General features: G+C 37.2%; 1 protein-coding gene across 7 annotated transcripts in view; it reads left to right on the top strand.

The window, feature by feature from the left end:
• The window catches only part of LOC139119793 (uncharacterized), a 37,463-nt gene extending 21,753 nt beyond the window's left edge, over positions 1–15,710 (top strand). For 5 of the 7 annotated variants that reach the window (XM_070683695.1, XM_070683694.1, XM_070683693.1 and 2 more), the window contains 3 exons: positions 8,205–8,394; positions 10,235–10,426; positions 11,153–15,710. In XM_070683695.1, the coding sequence (XP_070539796.1) occupies positions 8,205–8,394; positions 10,235–10,426; positions 11,153–11,473 (703 nt within the window). In that variant the 3' untranslated portion in view covers positions 11,474–15,710. The remainder of the gene's footprint in view (positions 1–8,204; positions 8,395–10,234; positions 10,427–11,152) is intronic. The other 2 variants (XR_011548994.1, XR_011548993.1) reach the window with 1 other exon arrangement.
• Positions 15,711–20,192: the final 4,482 nt, after the last annotated feature.

The following is a 20,192-nucleotide window of genomic DNA, read 5'->3' as shown; positions in this document are numbered from 1 at the left end:
GGCATTGTAAAATGCAGACAGGATCTCTTTCCTTACATTAAAAGACCTTAATTTTCGAAGACAATACATACGGGAATTAAGCTTTTTCAACATTGCTTCAACATGAAAACGCCAGCATAATATACTATCAATAGTGATACCCAGGTACTCATAAGTCACAACTCTGCAAACATTTACACCTTTTATAACAACTGGGTCAGGCTCAATTGGCTGCTTACGAAAATCAATTAACATTTCCTTCGTCTTATTAACATTCAAAACCAAGTAATTTCTATCACAATAGTTGACAAAGCGTTCAATTTCAAGTAAGTAACTTGAGTAGTCATCATTGCTAATCAAACCCACCATGGCGGAGTCATCTGCAAACTTAACTAAAGGACAAGTCATTTCTGTTGCTCGGCAATCAGCAGTATACAAGGTAAAAAGAAAGGGAGCAAGCACAGTACCCTGTGGTGCCCCTGTACTTGAATATGTAATTCCTGATGACACAGAACCCAATCTTACATACTGTGCCCGATTGGTAAGGTAATTTGTTACCCATGATATCATTGCACTTGGGATTTCCATTGACATTAATTTTCTTGCTAATAGGGATGGCTGGATTGTGTTGAAAGCACTTGAAAAATCAAAGAACATTATTCGAACTGAATTGCCAGCTTTATCAAGATGTGAATAAATCTTATGTAACACCGTCAGAATTGCATCGTCAGTACTTCTATTTTGTTGATAGGCAAATTGCAAAGGATCAGTGAATTTAATGACAAGTTTTTTCAGATGTTGCAGTACAATACGTTCACAAACTTTCATGACAGCGGACGTTAATGCCACTGGACGTAGATCATTCATGCAAGTAATGACATTCTTTTTAGGGACTGGGACGATACAAGACTTCTTCCAAATTGCAGGGATGTGTTGACTAGAAAAACACATATTAAAAATAAAAGAAAAGATTTTTGCTAATTGGTTGGAGCATAATTTGAGGATGCGTGGTGAGACTGCATCAGGACCAACGGCTTTGTTTGGGTTTACTTTGTTGAAAAGAAAACGGACTTGATCTTCGGTCGTTTGAAATGATTGGTCTTGATTTTCAGGGAAAAATTTCAATTGGTCTTCTGCACTGTCAAGCTCAACACTGAAATCATGACGATTAAACCTGTTGTAAAATGTATTCAAATTGTCAGCATAATCCAATGTCGGTTCAGGTATAGATGAGACACTTTTATTTTTACAGGTGTAGCTACTCATGAGCTTCATGCTATCCCAAACTTTTTTCATATTATTCATGGTGAAATATTTCTCTATTCTACGCTTATAATTCTCTCTCTCTATTCTGATTACACGCTTAAGTTCTTTCTGTATAGTTTTTAACTGATCCCTGTCCTTCCTTGCATACACGAGTTTCTTTTTGTTGATAATTTCCTTTACTCTCTTTGTTATCCATGGTTTATTATTGGGAAATATTTTGGTAGTTTTCTTCGGCACGGTGCATTCAACACAGAAATTTATGTAGCCACCAATTGTTTCAACCAGTTCGTCTATTGTACAGGTGGAATTCACAAACATGTCCCAGTCGGTACATTCCAACGCTCCTTGAAGTGTGATAATCGCATCAGGTGTCCATTGAAATGTCGTTGTGGTCTTTACAGGTTCCCGTTGCACGATTGGACGGTATTTCGGGACCAGGTGAACGAGATTGTGGTCTGAACGACCAAGTGGGGCTAATTGGCGAGATGTATATGCGCGAGCAATATTTGTGTAGCATAAATCTATCGTTTTGTCATAGCGAGTTGAACATGTAACATTCTGGTTATAGCTGACATTAGTTTTCTTGAGTGTACAATGATTAAAATCGCCATTAATGACATGCAAAGCGTCAGGAGCTGATGTTTCCAAATCATGAATTGTTCTGCTAATATCCTCTGAAGCATAACTTGCTTTTGCACTAGGTGGTACGTACACCGTGGTCAGAAGTACATGGGAGAATTCTCTAGGCAGATAGTATGGTCTTAGGCTCATGACTAATAATTCCACATTTGGTGTACATGTCTTGAATTTAACACTCACATTGTTAGGATGACACCATTTCTCATTGACATATACACAAACGCCTCCACCCTTCTTCTTTCCGGATGACTTTGTTCTGTCGCCTCTGACAAGTTTGAAACCATCAATATGCATGTGCGAGTCATTTACATCAGTATTGAGCCAGGTTTCTGTGAAACACATCTCAGGATTTGGATGGTGTTTTGCACTGTATTCAAGTAGTTAGCCCATAAGCGTCTCATTCAATGGTTTACCGACCAATGATAACATGTTGATGAAAACTCAGGGCGATTACGTTATTACATGTACCACAGTCCCTCCACCAACGGTCGGGAAACGCAATGTATTTCTATTGTCCTGATGCGCGTTGCGCTTCCGTTACACTGATATAGGGAAAACAATATTGGCTGACAACAAAAATATCTGCGTTTGTATGTGGATGTACATTTGCGGTGTCTGTGATCATGGAGAGAAAAAAAGAACAGCTCCATGCTGTGATTCATTACGGTTAGAGTAACCGAGGATTCTAGTGAGCAGCCATTTTTTAGATCTTTACGCGCCTTGAAAACCGATTAACACTAATCAAACTACGAGAATTTCTGAGACAATAGTTCGTCCTCACTCTGTACAGCATTTCTGTGGGTGAAGACCGTTTCTGGAGTCATTTATGCTAAAATGAGCCAATCGCCTGTCGGCGGCATAAAAGTCAAAGGAGAGAAGTTGAGAAAACATGAACATAGAGAAAAGTACGTCATTTCATCAAGCGCAAGTTGCATGCGATAGATCGCTTGTCAAGCGTCATACGTCACAGCACGGTCACTTGTGGAGGGACCGTGGTCATAGATAGATATTACTCTCTGCTGTCGTTCGTATCCAACATGAGTACCATCGATTCCAGGCGAATTTGATATCAGACCCGTCTTCATTACATGTAAATCTCAGGATTTGGATGGTGTTTTGCACTGTATTCAAGTAGTTAGCCCATAAGCGTCTCATTCAATGGTTTACCGACCAATGATAACATGTTGATGAAAACTCAGGGCGATTACGTTATTACATGTACCACAGTCCCTCCACCAACGGTCGGGAAACGCAATGTATTTCTATTGTCCTGATGCGCGTTGCGCTTCCGTTACACTGTTTATTCGCGTAAAGAGATTATAGCGACTTGGTCTAACATTAGCATAAACGATGACACCATTTTTACCTGACATGCAATGAACTAAAGGACAATGCGCATGCGTACATAGGCTGTGTTTCGTATTTACACGTGCTGGTTGCGTTTGACTGGACTACACTTGCAGTCAACACCAATGTAATCATTGCGACCATTATTTCATTTCTCTTGATGACAAGACATCGATTTCAACACCATTTCAGAGGAACAGAGTGAAGAGGTCTACAGTGTTCCGATTGTATAACTTTCAGTTTAAGTTAAAACGAAGTTCACATGCCCCGTCCGTGAAAACGAGTGCAAGGAGCCAGCGATTTTCGAGGACATAGGACATCGAAACAAAAATGACCTTTCTTTGATGTAAATTTTCCTATTCGTAGCGGCATTCGTAGCGGCATTGTTTTACAGCTACCGGGAGACCTGTGTGACACATCAAGCACATGGCTCGATAGGGCTTCATGACACGCCAGAAAAACCGCAATGGGGTTGAATCAAAACAATATTTTTCACGTAAAATTCCCGCCAATGGATACGTTTGATCACAAAAATTGCGTCGTCAGTGTATTTTAAATGGTGTTATACAAGTACCAAATCAAGAAAATCTACGTTAAATACCATGTAGTACGCAAGGCACAGCGATCAAAAAAGATTTCAAAGAATCGAACATCGACTGCGAGGGTCGCAAAAACAAAATGGCGTTCGGCCGAGTTTGGGTCATCTGCTTTTCTATCCTTCCCTTATACTTCGATTTGCAGTTATTGAATCGCTAAAATAAGTTGAAATTGCTTTCAATCAGATAAATAGGTCCCAATCGAACTTATTTGACCAGTCATCAAAACGAAAAACCATGAATATTTCGACTCTTCACACAACGCGAACACAGATCGTCAGTGGACGCCATTTTCAAATTGCAGAGCAAAGCATTACACAATAAACTATCAGTTTGCGTCTCATTATAAACCTTTATTCAAAAACTGGGTTCGTCAGTGTAATTTTACGTATACTTTAATCACAAGTACAGACATCAGAATGAAACAGACCGTCATAATTTTGCAGTGTAGAGCGAACAAAAATTCATGTTCTCCTGACACATGAAGACGCTATTCAATGAAAATGACCTACACGCGATAGCGAATACAAACGCCGATTTAGCGCTGAAAATCGATTGGGAATAAAAGATCACCCACTTTCCTTATAAAGAAATATTGCTTATCGAGAATATGCTGACGTTTCAAAATAGCTGTACACTTTACGGCCGATTCAGGCTAGTTTCTTCGTCGAAGACGACACCACCGTACCCACTCTTTGAGGGGACGCTACAGCTGGTGTGACGTCATCAACAGCGAACGCCAGCGCAACGCGCATCCTACCAGCTAATCCCCTCGTTCGCACGTTTTGACAATAGCGTTTCCCGACCGTTTGGTGGAGGGACTGTGCATGTACGTTGTGACGGTCAAGTTCATATTGAAATTTGTCTTCGGTCCTGCAGCATTTTGGCTACTGCCATGATAGCTGATAACAATGTCGTCGTGTCCATTCCCATAAAGTCATTGATTCACATTCGTCCGGTGTACGATGAACATTTGTTAGTCGACGTATGTTTTTACCTTGTCAAGGTCGGTAACGAAATGGGACAAGGAAAAACAGGACCGCGGGATTGAAACGACTTCGACATTATCAGTTCACTTCCATTGTGCCAAAACGTCTGCAAACCAAAGCAGCTATTTTTTTGTGGCGTGTGATTTCTGCATCGCTACGTATTTTGCCTTGGGAAAATTTCCTGTCGCTGTCTTGAAGCCCATGCAATTTGTTTCCACCTTGCATTTTCTAATCCCAAGTAGTTCCAGTGCCGCGGTTTCTGATATTTCATTTTTATTCATAAATTGTTCAACTCACTCAGTATTCTCATCGAAACGGACAATGTCGGGTTTCTAGACCTTTTGGCGCAAAGTCGTTTCGGCCGCACAATTTCCGACGCCAAGACGTTTAGGCAACGCGACCAAAGACGTTTGGGCACTACCTGGTTTGGGGAACTCGTGCCAAATGTTACAAATCAAAACACTGAGAAGTATAGTGTCAGCATTCACATGCTTTAAAGTTTGTGAGAACATGGTGAAAAACCGTCAGAAAAGAGTTTCATATCATTTTCAATAGCAATAGCCGCCGACACTGTCAAAGTTTGAAAAGAGGCGCCTAAACGGCACTGTAAAAGTCATACTGGTCAGAACGCAAAGGTGACGCTTATGAATATGACTGGTCTGTCAGTTACTTATAAGTTTGAAGGGAAAAAAATAAATCGTAACGGGGGTGTCGAAATGTCTTGGGGCCAAAAGAAGCCGAAACTTCGGCCGAAAGAGGCCGAATGTTGCTTGAATGTTGAAGATGTGAAGGGTGTCTGTTGCGGTATTGAAGTGTTCTCGCTGTCACTAAGGCCGCCAGTGGAACGTACCATTTATGTATAAGGGACAGCCTCTTCAAAGATGTTTAACATTACGAAACTTATCCACCACTCCTGGTGCTTTTACAGAAGCACAAAAATGTCCCAGATAAAACATTTAGTGTGGGCCATTTTTGTAATCTGAAATTGTACCGTCAACAATGTCATAAGTCTGACCTTGTCCGATTGTGTCGATAAATTGTGATCTTTTGGGAGCGGCCACCCTATGAGAAAAACGGTAAGACCCACCTTTGGCCAGGTACACTCTATGGTCTTGACCCACGCAGTGAACGGTAGGTGTTAATTGGATTTTCACAGCGGATGTTGTCTAAGTGTATGTGAATACTGTGACGCTGCTTGCTTAGCGTAATCCCTTGTCAATCAAGACTTAACGGTAGTCTCAAACGCCAAAATGTACACCTGTGCCTCTCGTACATTTTTATTCCAAAATTTCACCCCAAAACAGGAACTTCACGACCAAGATATTCTACACACAAGGAAGATCAATATTATTGGAATACTTTTCAGGGATAAAAGAAAAATCGTGTTTTTATCTCAAATTACCAAAACAAAGGCGGAAAGCTACCTTAAATCAATTGTAACGATCCTAGATTCAAGTAAACCATTGAAAAGATAATCCCATGAGGATCAACATAGGATTAATGTCTGTGGATTTGTGTATCACAGAATCCCGAGAGTTATTCTGTGAAAGGAAGTCTACTTTCATACCAAAATGCAAGGAATGTTGACTTTAATGAGAGTTCTACAGGGAATCTTGAATCGTCTAGATTGTCAATGCTTCTGTGAAGTGAAATGGGCAAATCCAAAATGGTCATAAAAATGTTGAATTCCATAGAAGCATGAATACTTTTGTCAGGTCAATAACTGCAGTTCTGTTTGACAATTTCATGCTTCGAAACTCTCCACATCAAAAGAGAAGCACAATGGCATTGTTTGATTTTTTCTGAGTCTCAACTACAGTTAATCTATGAACCTGTTGTGAATGTCATTAACAAAGCCAGCTTTGTCACTCCAAGACTGTGACTTGAATCCTTTTTTTTGAAAAAGATAAATTTATTTCAACATAGTCACAAATAAAACAAATCTACATAACTGTGAATGCATTAAAATTACAATGCGTCTTGTTTGAAAAAACAAACAAACAAATAATTAGCTGCTTAATTACAAAGATCATCACATGAATGCATTCAGGATGCATTCTTCTCCTTCAAGTCTTACAAGGCTTGAAAACTTTGTGATAAAATCCTCAGTTTTGTTCATCATCTTGTAAGTGAAATACAATGTATTCATCCATGAGGAGAGATAACATTTCAATTGCATGACATTGGATTGAAGGGAAACTTTAATCCCATCAAGAGTAACCGAATTTCGAATATTCCAAACTGTATATTTTACAAAGGAAGTAATACAGTAAATAATGTCAGATGTTGCATTATTATCATTTTCGATTCCTGCAATTGCTAATCTTTTGATATTGATATTATTATCAAAGTTGTGTTTTCTGACAAAGAAAGAAATACATTTCTGCCAGATTTCTTTAACATATTTACACTCAAATAAGATGTGTTCCAGTGTTTCTTCTTGGCCACAAATATGGCATTTCCCATCACTTAAATTGAAAGTTTTGGCCAACCTTCCTGTGACTAGGCCTCAATGGAAAATCTTCCAATTTAAATCATTTACTGAATTGCTGACAATTCCTGTTGAATTAAGACGGCTGAATAGAGTAGCTTTGTAACTGTCAGTGAGACTTAGATTCTCAGCCCATTTTAGACCAATCTGACCTCTGACTGCATGCCATTTCTTATCAACTAATTTTCAATAAAGTGACTTGGTTTTGACATCACTTTTTGTCAGACCATAATTGTCTAAGTCTAAAATATCATAGTTTTCTTCATTTTGGATGTTTGAAGAGATGATTTGTTTCCAGGAATCTTGAATAGCATTGAGGAGTGTTTCATACTCTGTCTTGATTTCCTCTTGCACATGTCTATTTGTACCTCCTCTAATTTTTGCAATTATTTCCCATGGTTGAAGCCAGTCATTTCTGTCATCATTCCAGATGTCCCTAAGCCTTAAAATTCCACTCTTTGACCATTTTTCATAAAAGAGGACACTTCCTTCATTCTTAATATTGTCGTTATACCACAGAACTTCTCTAAGAAGATTCTGTTTTGATGTTGGCAGATTCACTCTTGTAAGTCTAAGTGACTTCCAGGTGACTTGAATCCTTGTTTACATCATTCATCAGAATAGCGCCCTCACTGTCAGTTTGAATCGTTCACTTTGTTTCTGTTTGTATGAGGTTGAGTTGAAGAGGGTTTTTTGAAACTGGTCACAATTGAAGATTATTTATGAGATAAAAATGTCCATTCTTGAACAGACCATAGTTTCCATGTTTCCATGCCTTGTCTTCTCACTTTCCACAAATCAGTGATGTTAGAGAAACACTGGAAAATCAGTGGATATTTCTGTTTCATCGAAATATAACTTTTGATGACTAATTTTACACCTTTTATTCATCCCCAGATTATCTGAGCAGAATCAGAAGCATTCTGGGAAATCAGAGAAACATCCAATCACTTTGATTCATGCGTATACTAAACTGTACACAGATGCCAGACAAGATGCGCTGGATGCACTTGATGAGTTATCAGATTTGGAACAGTTTGATGACACAGATGATATCAAAACAAAGCTGCTCTTCTCAGTCATTGTGGTAGGTTCAAATTAACTTTCTATTCACTTCCATTATTTCCTTCTGAAATTGTGCTGTAAATGAAAGTCAACTCTTTTGTGAACTATAGTCAACACTTTTAGAAATATGTTCTTCACTTGCCATAGTAACAAAATTAATACTATTCTTCATCCACGAGGTTATCAATATTAAAAATCAAAGATATGAATACTGAGATAGGACCTTAAACAATTATTCTTTTTACAAACATCTTTGAAGACTTTTCAACTTTAAGGTAGTCTGTATCTCGGAAATGAAAGAAATTTTTGCCCAAATTTTCTCTAGTAAGCTATTCTCTTTAAAAATTGGGGGGTCACTGTGCAAACATTAGGGAAAGACTGCATTAACTTGCATGGTACCTGAAACCCGAGTCCTTGCCTGACCAACTCGGGTGACAAACAGAAGACTTTTAATCCCCCAAGGTGTGAATGTTCCATTGGTATGTTTATCTTATCCAGCTGGTGCTATTGTAGTGCCATTGTAGGAAAGGCAGGTCTGTGAAAGTGATCCTCTGTTAACTAAAGTAGGGAAGTAGGGTATAATTCTGGAGCTTTCCCGTAATGAATTTTGGTAATAGAGAAACAGATTACCTAATATTTACTGATATTTGAAAATCAACACGGCCACTATCTCTTTCTTATGTTTAAAGGGAAAATTTTATGATTTTCACAAAACTTAAGTCAGTGATAGGTTTATTTCATTGAAAAGGTTCAAAATGAACCTCCACAAGTGGTGGGCCAAAAGAATATTGTTACAGTTTGAGAGTTTGAATGTCTTTCCTTGAGTCGCATTCTACCTTAAATTCAAAAAGTGTAAGTTGTGAAAAGTTAGCAACACTTAGAGGTTTTATGAAGCATATTGTATGACTTTGTTTTGAGATCTGTAGTTATACATCTACAACGATAATAGGTATGACCATAAATCATGTCAGTACATATGATAGAACAAATTACACCCCTAAATTGAGTTTTGTTAAAGTTAAGGGATAGTTATAGCATGAATTACAATTGTCTAATATCATCAGTTCCTAGTGTCATCATCATAAGTGTTATAATAGCTGCTTTCGACAAAAGACTTAATTTTCTAAAGGGGGCTGAATGACCATCTTCAAATGAATTATGAAACTTGAACAAGCAACAAATGATGACAACTTCCAGTCATTATGTGTCTGATGTAGAAGAATGTATATTAATCATTCTTGATCATTTTGCAACAACAGTAAGGTGCAAATTTCTAAGTAAAACGTAAAAAAATAATCTCCAGCAATTCAAATGCAGCCTATACCCCCACACTAATTTTCTCATGTCGGACGCCATACCCCCAAACTACCTGTTCTCATAATGTCGGACGCCATACCCCAGAAAGTCCCAATACTCCTAAGCTACTGAACTTCACTGACATGCATTTCAGTGTCTGACCTTGGAAATAGTGTAGAAACATTTCATAATTATCGAACCTCTTCCTCCAAAGTCCAAAGTGGGCCCCAGAAACATTTACATAGTCTATTTTTACATGAATCCAAAGGCGTTGTCTAGGCAACAAGTATTCCACTTCCCTTTCCATCTATTTTCAGCAATCAGAGACCTTGAACATTCATGTGACAGACTTCATTAATTGTGCAATACAATATACATACAAAGCTGAGTAGTGATGCAGTCTGTTGTACTGAGTGAAAGGTCTTTCTGGTGATACACAAAAACAGTACTGTAAATATCAAAACTGTTTCAACATCTGTCCATTTGCAAAATTATCATGCACTGTGTAGAACAGGTTGACATGAAGCTTAAATTTCACGTTCTTTTTTATGATTCTTTCTCAATAGTTGTCTTTCCGCTGTTGTCAAGTGGAGGTGGAGGAGTTATTGAGTAATCTGATACAAGCTGCACGTGTACCCAACACTGGGGGCGCCATTCACTCCAACCCTCACAGCCAGTATGTCAAGGAGATGGAGCACACAACAATGCGTTATCTTTACAAGACATCACAAACCTATGATACCACCATCATTGTTGAGGTAAAATGTTACTCATCATTTAGACAAGATGTCTGTGTAATAAAACTTTTGCTTTAAAGTAATGCTAGAGAAGCAGAAGATTCTGACTTGCATTCAAACTGTGAAGTGCATTCCATGGTGTAGATTATTCTACAAGACTTGAAAACACTCTTGCAGTCTATTTGGAGCACATATTATGTGTCATCTTTCCGGCAAAGATACAGGCTGAGCAAATGGTGTCTTTAAAACAGTGCTTATAAATACCAGTTTTCGTCTAACTATAGTTTACCATCCAAGCTGAAATTGACCCTGCAACTGACTCCAGAAAATTCTCTATCTTGTGTACATATAGCTGGTATGGAGCTGAACCAGAGAAATTCCCAGATATTCTTTGATTGAGTCGAAGAATTATTGGGTTTTATGGTTTGATCATTGCGTAGATCAATATTATATATTCATCTGGACAGATGAGATGAATTTGAAATCTGTCCGATTTTTTAACCTGTTCTTGTATTGGTTCACATCTGTCAGTCTGGTAGACTTCCATCATACTGGTGAACCGTGAATTTTGTTGATTACATGGTTTTGGCACCTGTTACAGTACCTATTATTAGTACTTCCCATTATTAATACTTGATATCTGCTTGGAATAGTACAAATTTCTGTTCTCTCTCTGAAAAAAATTCAAGATTTAGATCTTTCTGTAAAAGTATGTTTCTTATCTTGGAATTATTTTTGACGTTACAGAAAGTATGCAGTCACTTGTTCAATACTTTACATGACTACCCAAGCCTCAGAATGTCATCTTCATTGAAATCCTACATCGCAACATGTGTACGCGTTGCCTGGCAACTGAGCACTCATACTCCATCCTACATCATCGACTATGACAGTAAAGAGTTTAGCCATGCCCTGCACCAAAGATTTCATCGCGATGATTCAAGTAAGAAGATTAAATGTTATCTGTGGCCAGCCCTGCTGGATGCCAGTACTATGAAGTGTGTTCATAAAGGAGTAGTCATCACGGAAAAGAATGAATCTGAAGAATATGGAGACACAAAGTTGTAAATCAAAATACTGTGGAAAAATTTGATGCTGCCATCTTGAATTTATTGTGTAATATCAGCAGAATGTTTTTTGGAAAAGTGTATTTTGACTTCAAGGTTTTAGCACTTGTTGTAATTTCTTTTGTACACTGTAATTTTAATCCCCTGAACTGTTTATAAATATTACCGTAGGTCTTTGGAAATTTTGCTGACTTTGAAAAAAAAATTATTTGAGTAATCATTCATGCAGTTTTCTTCACAGAAAGCATGGTAAATGCCTGCGTGAGCAATGAGCAATGCAGGCTGTGAGCTGGATAGCCCTGCTAACGCTTTAATTTTACAATCTTGTCAACTAATACCAGGTTTAAATTTTTAAAGAAAAGGCAAAACCCTCGAAGTAACTGGCAATCAACCAACACTCCCGTTGTCATAACAATGAGCGAGTTTATGTGTAGACTTTAAATATACTATTATGGGAAGAAAACAGTTTTATTCTGAAACAATTCATCAATAATGCATAGCAACAGAAGTGCTGAAGAATGAGATGAAAACCAGTGAAAAAGATACAGATTGCAAAACTTGATGAAAAATATGGACAGCTTTTTGTGTCGCGCTTACTGTTTGCCTTTTTAATTTTTCCAGCCAACCTTTTAGAGGTTCAGTGTACACAATCCTATTTTTAGCGTAAGTTCAAGGTGTTGCAATTGTGACTGGCAACTGAACTTCATGACATCTTGATGTAATTAATACCGATGGTAGAATTTTATATCACAGATTATAAATTATTGCATTGTCACAATGTGTACAACAAAATACAAACATAGTTCAGACAATTAATAGCAACTAGCTACATTTCAGAGAATGAATTAAAGACATTTGGTCACATACAATTATATCGGAAATGGTTGATTTTCACTGTTCACTCGTCTTCACTAATGCTGACATAAATCTTTTGCAAGAAAAAATGTAAACAGAGTTACTTGACCAAAATAACTTAAACATAATATAGATATGCCCATTTCTGAAAATGTAAATTGATTGAGTGGTTTTTTTAGAATTTGGAAATCATTCAAAAGTTGTAAGTACCTGCAATTACCAATGCCAATGTCTTGGTTGTGTTTGTAACAATGTCACCATATGTTGCAATTTTTTTGTTCCGTTGCCAAGGAAAAGTGGCAGTTTTTACCAAGTAGAAATGAATTGTATTTATTGAAACTGATAAATATCTAAACTGTCTGTGATAACCGTTTCATTAGAAAAATATTTTTCAGAAATTCATTGCTATCAATTAACTAACAGTATTCTGTATTGTTTATATTTTTATAAATATTTTTTAATTGTTTACCAAAATTATTCAAATAATCAACAACAGATGCAGTTGGAAGTTGCTATGGTAACACATACATACTACCAGTATTTATGCTAACGAATTAGGTTTATGAGTTTTATAGTAAAAAGTTGTATTAAAAATTTTTTGTAATTTCATGTTTGTGCAATCCAATACATGCATCATATCTACGTTTTTATTACGGTGTACACCAAAGTTATGTATTTGTATTTCATATCAGTGTGACAAATTTTTGATTTTATTCAGATTTTGACCAAATCTTATTTGGTTTAGTGATAATCACTTGTTTTAATATTCATTAGGGGCAGCGCACAAGTTTAAGAAATTGTAACCAGAGATGTTTTTGTAAACAAAATATTCAATTCTTACTTATTTTCAACAAGTTACAATTTAGTAGGAAAAGTAACAGCCCGTACTGTTTGCAAGTAACCCAACGTTTGAAAATATTTGGCTCCCATCAATTTTACTCCCTCTCCCCACCAGTAGACCCCCTTGCTGCTCTCATTCCACAAAAAACTCTCCAGTGACTTTTCTGCTCTCACATCAAAAGCGCCTCACTGACCATCATCTCCACTTTTATGTGTGACAGAGCCTGCAATGATAAGTAGGTACTCTGTGATGTCACGATGTGTCATTTGCTGTAGCTTATCTGCAGAGAAACACGTACAGCCTAGTCTAACAAGGGAGGCTGTGAATATTACAACTTTGCTTTGTACATATTTCTATTGATATAGTGTCAGCTTCAAGTATTCTACCATGTACTACAGATATTTTATGCCCAAAGCTCCACTATGTGTAACTTTTTGATGAATTTCCAGTGTTATTGTTCTCGCTTTGAAAGTAGTTTCTTGGTGTACTTCCCAAGTAAAGTGGAAAAATGTAGTGTTCTACTTAAGGTAGAACACGCCTTGGGGACAAAAATTTGGACTCTCAAACTTCTGAAACTTTGAAAAGTCTTTTCTAACATACCACTTGTGTGGGTCATTTTTAAAGCTCTTGGAGTGAGAAAACCTTTTAATGCCTTAATTTTTCGAAATTCAATTTTTTTTCTCTCCTTAAAGTTAAATGGGATGTTATAGGACTGAGGGCACACAATAGGGGGATTACTGATGACGCAGCCATTTGCATATACTGGTTGGGAGTTTTTGAATTCTCAGAGCAACACTTTGTCCATACAAGAAATTTGAATAATCATGATTGGCATTTTCATTACAAATGCAAAGAGGGGTCATATGGTGGTACAGGAAATACATTTTGAAACATATGCGTTCTCTGATAAAATAGGGAAATTTTTTCAGTTTATTTTCAACTCAGTTTAGTTGCTATATATTCACAGACATCATATGCAAGATTCAATGACAATGAACGCCTGAAACGAGACAAAATTATGGGATTCTGGGACCAAACACCGCACGTCCAATCAGTAGCGTGGCTTGTTTACATTGAATAGATTTACGATAATCCGGCTTTTATAGGGGAAGTTCCTGTTCAATACAGGGATGGTGGCCATTTTGAATTTTAAATATTGGTAAATCTTGGGTTATTTGTTTCTTTAGTATCAAAATTTGCTCTGTGACTCCCGATCTTTGTTTTTGATTTTGAAAGAGAATGGTTGAAATATTCCTAAAGGAAAGTTTCAGCACAAGTTTTCCACTTTTGAGGTGCATACTACGTACTTTAAGCAATAAACCACACCCATTGACACTATACCTGCTATACCAAGAGATTTTGACCAGTTCACATTAACGTATGTGCATGAGTGACAGTGAGTGCATATATAGAGTGAACTGATCAAACAGAGTGATGTACCTCTTGCTTGGGTGGTTTTAATTGCTATTATATCATACCAGTATATCGAAACTCTGGCGTGAAATGTTAATAAAGGAAATTTCCTCTAGATTAAAGCTCACGCGAGTTACAACTGTGATATATCTAGAATATAGCACGGTTATTTTCATGCCTTGACCAATCAGATCACTTTATTTGTGCCATCAATATACTGGTATGATATAATTGTCAACACAGCAATGTGAGTGTGTATGTAATATTCAAGGTGGTTGTTGGCAACATTGATTGCCACTCTGCACCATAGACAGTAGAGGGGAAGACTGTACCATGTCTGCACAGTTATCAAAAACAAAATAGAGTTCATTGTATTTTCAAGGCGTATACTTTGTATAAATTCATTTCAAGACAGCCAAGGGATAAGGAAAGAAAATATCATTGCTCAATAGACAAATTAAAATATAATCACAAGTTGCAGCTGTTTTCCCTTTAACAAACGTTAAAATCTGTACAGTTACAGGAGCTTTGCGTGGACGTTCTGACACTTTTGACCTTACTCTGTTGATCCAGGGTCCAACTTTCCCTTTTGTTCTGTGGATCCAGGGTCCAATTTTACCTTTTGTTCTTTTGGTCCAAACTTGCATTGTGAGATAGGTGCATCATTGCAAAACTTTTAGCCCTGACATTGACCGAGTGATATGTTAAATGTATCTTTCTAAAAATACAGTATGAACCTTTACTCGATATTTTTGTCAATATTATTTTTCACTTGATAATGTAAAATTGCTGTTATGTATGTGTAACTATGGTGAAATTTCCCCTTTTCATATGAAGTTCAAAAAATACAAATATCCTGTTATGGTTGTCGTGAGATCTTTGTTCATTTTTTTAATTTATTTATTTTATCATCAAACAGACTGTAGAATGGTCTTAGGATTTTAATCAAGTGTCGTTGATTTGTGAAAATTATGTCTGCACAGAAAATGTATCAGAGTGGAATTATTTTCTGATTTATTTAGAATTTTGGCAAAATATTCATCAAGTAGGGCTTTCAATGGGGAAAAAAGGATTTCTGTTTTCATGTAACAATGGAAATGGGATTTTAATAAAAAAATTATTAAAAAGATGTTTTGTTGTGATTAATGAGTACCAGTGCAGCTATCACTGCCAGTCTTATATCTCTGTATTCAAATGCAAAGGTTCCATCAGGTCTTTTAACAAAATGGGGTTGATCCAAGGGTAGATAAACCATGTAGCGGACAGAAAATGAGGGGCAGGTACACTAAGAGTTGCAAATAAGTAAGAAAAAATGCTGACAATTGTAAAGTAATAACTGTAGAAAAAGATACTGGATTAACTTCATCTATATACAGTATACAGTACTCACTTCAAGAATTTCAAAATTTAACTAGGCGTAGGTCGCCCTCTACAGACTAGTGAACTTACATCCAAGCTCTAGAGTGCTTTAAAGGGGCCTACCAACACAGTCTTTCAACCTTTCAAAGGGCTAAATTTGAGGGGCCTGTACCAACTTGTCAACTTTCCAAAGTGCTAAGTTTGTAGGGACCAGTTTGTGAACACACTTCAAAACTTTGAATGGTGAGCTACATTTGAGCTCACCAAAGTGTGAAATCACTTTAAAGCTTGAAATTTATAAGAAACAAGGTGGCGGGGCCTGTACCAACTCTGGAAATTGCAATTTGACTTTTATAGGCTAAGTAGGAAGCAGCAATACCAATTTGTCAAATTTATCAATACCAAGGAATTTTACACACTGTTTTGACTCACAACGCCTTCTGGCCCTGTGAGATAACTTCGATCGCCCACTGCAAGAGAGACGTATCGCCTGTGTTAAAGCATAGCAGATACGCCCCTCTTGCGCCTGGTCATCGACTTGTGTATTTAATCTGGTCTGATCAGTGACAATATTAAACAGCACACAGCTAAGCCAAAAACTACAGTAAATACTATGATTACAAAACTGACTTGTAATTTTACAGGTCAGTTTATGGTTTTCCGCGACATGTTGATCACAATAGTAAAAATATGTCATTCATGCAATTCAGATGTACGTTTGTAGTGTACACGTTGAAAACCTATAGGTGATTTAAATGTGTTAAGTTTCGAGCTCCCTTTACTTGATAAGTGAAAGGTGATGGACATATCCTGTCACGTGACACGCACACAAAGTACGTAAATTATTGCCAGTATCACAACAAAACTTTGTGACCCGCAATTCTCAGTTGTGGTTCATTTGACTGAAAGAAAACAATTATTCTACAAGATAAAGCCGATCCAGACTATAATTTTTTTGTGCTCCATAAAAGCAGATATCTACCCTTGGATATGGTGTCCTGGTCACCAACACAGAGGGCGCAATGTTTGTCCTGCAAATGATTACTCTGAACAGGAGCAAACGAGCAAGAAACCTAAATATTAGTAATATGGAAAAAATATTACATCAGCAAAAGTGATCTTCATTAGTGAACTTAAAAATTAATGAGTATATGAGAAAACGACAGCACCGTGCGTGACACGATAAAGAAGGTTCAAACAATGGGCCTAAATGCTTACAAACATTCGAATCCCTATGCTCAGAGGATTATCGAGAATCGGGATGAGAATCAGCAGACGTCGACCATGAAGGTAGTACCATGTGCTAGCACTGACAAAAGTTGATAGCTTTTGGGGATATTATGGATACAGTACGCTGTTTCAAGCGACTTCGTTTCCATTCATACTTTTGAACAATGTTTTTAATCCTTGACAAATCACAGCCAACCCAACAATATTTCTGACGAAGCCCTATAAACTTATATCACACACTCACATTGTTTGTGAACGGCGCAGTGTTTCATCTAGGATGCTACACCAGGGGGGGGGGGATTGGTCCCCCTCTACTGTAATTTTTGAGGGGGATTTTAAAATTTTGAGGGGGATTTAACTGAAACATATAATAATAATAATATTTTATTGCTTGCTTGTAAATATAGGATTTACATCACATTTGTGGCAATAAAAGTGTGATACAAAAATAAGTTAAAATTTATAATGACATCTTTATACGTAAGTTGTAATGTTGCAGTGATGTTACTTGTATTATACATACTACAAGCCATAAATAACTTGCTTACACAATCCAAGCTACTGGCTGCAAACACCATCCTCTATAAGATTTTTTCAAAAGTCAACAAATTTGCGTATCACTGTTGTGAATGTATAGGGCTTCCAAGAGTGGCGGACGGCTCATTAATATTCATAAGCATTACTATTCCTAAAAAAATTGAAGCATATTCTGTATGCTAAATTATTCTGTATGTTTGTTTGTACATATTCTGTATGTTTGCATTTTTAGGGCTTAATGTACATTCAAACATAAAAATTAACAATAGTTAGCCATTCCCACTGTACTTTCAAGGGATTTTTTTTCATTTTTCACTGAACTGTCTGCACTACAAAAAGCAAGAAAAAACTCTTTTGTAGTTATCAAGGAATGTTTTGTAGCTTCTGAAAAAAATAATGTACTTGTTTGTCACGTTTTTACTGTGCTTACATCATCCCTCACTACTGTAAGTTTGGATCAACATTGCCCTATACAAACCAGTTAGCTGTATTTTTCTAGTGACCTAGCTGGTCTTGTAATTTTGTGCGCAGACTCAGTAGAGTTAAAACGAACAACTTAGAGGGTCCAACCTTAGTAAGCCATGCGGAGTTTCTCGATGTCAGATTCGCTCTTTGTCAGTCATTTTAGAACGGGAAAATAACAAACAGAAAGGTTGGTTGTCACCGACAGTTAACTTTAGGGTTTATTTGCCCCGTAAAATAAGTCAGTGTCTGTTCAATGAATTCAAAAACCGGACTCATTGACGACACCACAGCATGCTTGTGACTTTCATTGCATGCAGTCTGCACTGAACACGTTTCTGTGACAGTAAAAGTCCAAATTTTCGTGTCAACTTTGCTATCAGAATTATTTTCAGAGTGTTATGGACATCCATACGATGCATAAAAACTTCAGATTGTCTCCTTTTCTTAATCGTACAGAGATAATGTGACACAGAAACCTTATCGGGCTAGGGCAATGAACTTTTGTGAACGTAACTCTCAACTGGCTGACAGGCTTTCATATGCAAAATCAGCGTACGGAAATTTACGTGTGGTATTGTTTCAACAGCAATTTATTGAAGCAGTTCAAAAAGTATCAAAATCGAACTAAAATTAGTCCCTTCCATGTAAATGTTCTTGCAACACTATACAATGCCCGTTACCACAGATGCCGATAATGGGTCAAATGCATCGAAGTGTGACACCCATGATAGCAGGCGAGTCTTAAAACCCGGACCGCAGCTATTCCAGCCAGCTCAGAGCAGTGCGCGATGGGTCGCCCCTTCTACCTCTGATTGGCGGCGCGCAGCACACAAAAGAGGGGGAATCGCGCAATCGCGCAGCCTAGATGAAACACTGACGGCGGTAATCAGATGTGGTTAAAACATCCCAGCATTCGGTGTCATTGTTTGTGTTTGGGTTGTTGACAATCATTATCTGAACACCAATTGCATAGACCCACCATCATGTCACCATCGTTCTTCACCCAAATTTCAGATTGAGACCAGAGTAGTCGGGTCGGAAGGTAGGGTTCCCATGCACCCCATGGATGTATTTTTTTAACCTACATTTTTGTAATCCTTAGGGTCTATATTTAATGAATTTTGATGTTCCCAAAATCAAATAGTGTCTCATGGGGTTCATTTGGCGCCATCTTTGCCGCCATCTTGGCCGCCATCTTGGATTTCAACGATGGGGTAGGGGTCACGTATCTACCGCTCGACGGAAACAGAAACAATAAAATACTATAAACGTTACATTTTTAGAAAGCCAAGATCATGGTCTTTTCATTGATATATAACTTAATAGGGATTAATTAATATTCGAACGTCGATTAGACTTTATATCGGTCATTGGCCGTAAATCGTAAAATTTGCTAAATTTTACACCCAATAATTAAGTTCCCGTTCCTCCAAACAATTTTTCATAAGGTATTTATATATTTTTTGGAAGAACTTATTGCAATAAACAAGAAAAACAACATTAAAAGTATGTGTCTTGAGATTTAGTGGGTGTATGAGCTTGTTTTCTTATTACGCGGTATGCCACATATCCGTGTGTAACATAAGGGGTAGGGGTAATGTTTCCCTTTCTGTTTCGAATCATGAATGATGAAACCATAAAAATGTTACATTTTTTGAAAGTGCTGCATCAGACGTTTTTAAAAATATATAGATTTATGGGGAAAAGTTGCATAATTAAAAGTTACAAAGCTTAAACCTTTCGGTTTGTATCGATTTTAAGTGATTTTTTAAGAACGAAATTACAACATATGGGGTAGGGGTAATGTTTCCCTTTCTGCCTCGAACCATGAATTACGAAACCATATAAATGTTACACTGTTTAAAAGCTCTGAAATTGGCCTTTCCAAACATGTATAGTTTTATTGGGAAAAGTCTATATTTTAAAGTTACAAAGCTTATGCCTTTCAGTTTGTGTAAATTTTAAGTGATTTTTTAAGGACGAAATTACAACATATGGGGTAGGGGTAATGTTTCCCTTT

Source organism: Ptychodera flava, chromosome 20, assembly GCF_041260155.1.
Source record: "Ptychodera flava strain L36383 chromosome 20, AS_Pfla_20210202, whole genome shotgun sequence".
Taxonomy (NCBI): Eukaryota; Metazoa; Hemichordata; class Enteropneusta; family Ptychoderidae; genus Ptychodera; species Ptychodera flava.
Note: the sequence above shows the minus strand (reverse complement) of the source record. Positions and strands in the feature narration are given on the sequence as shown.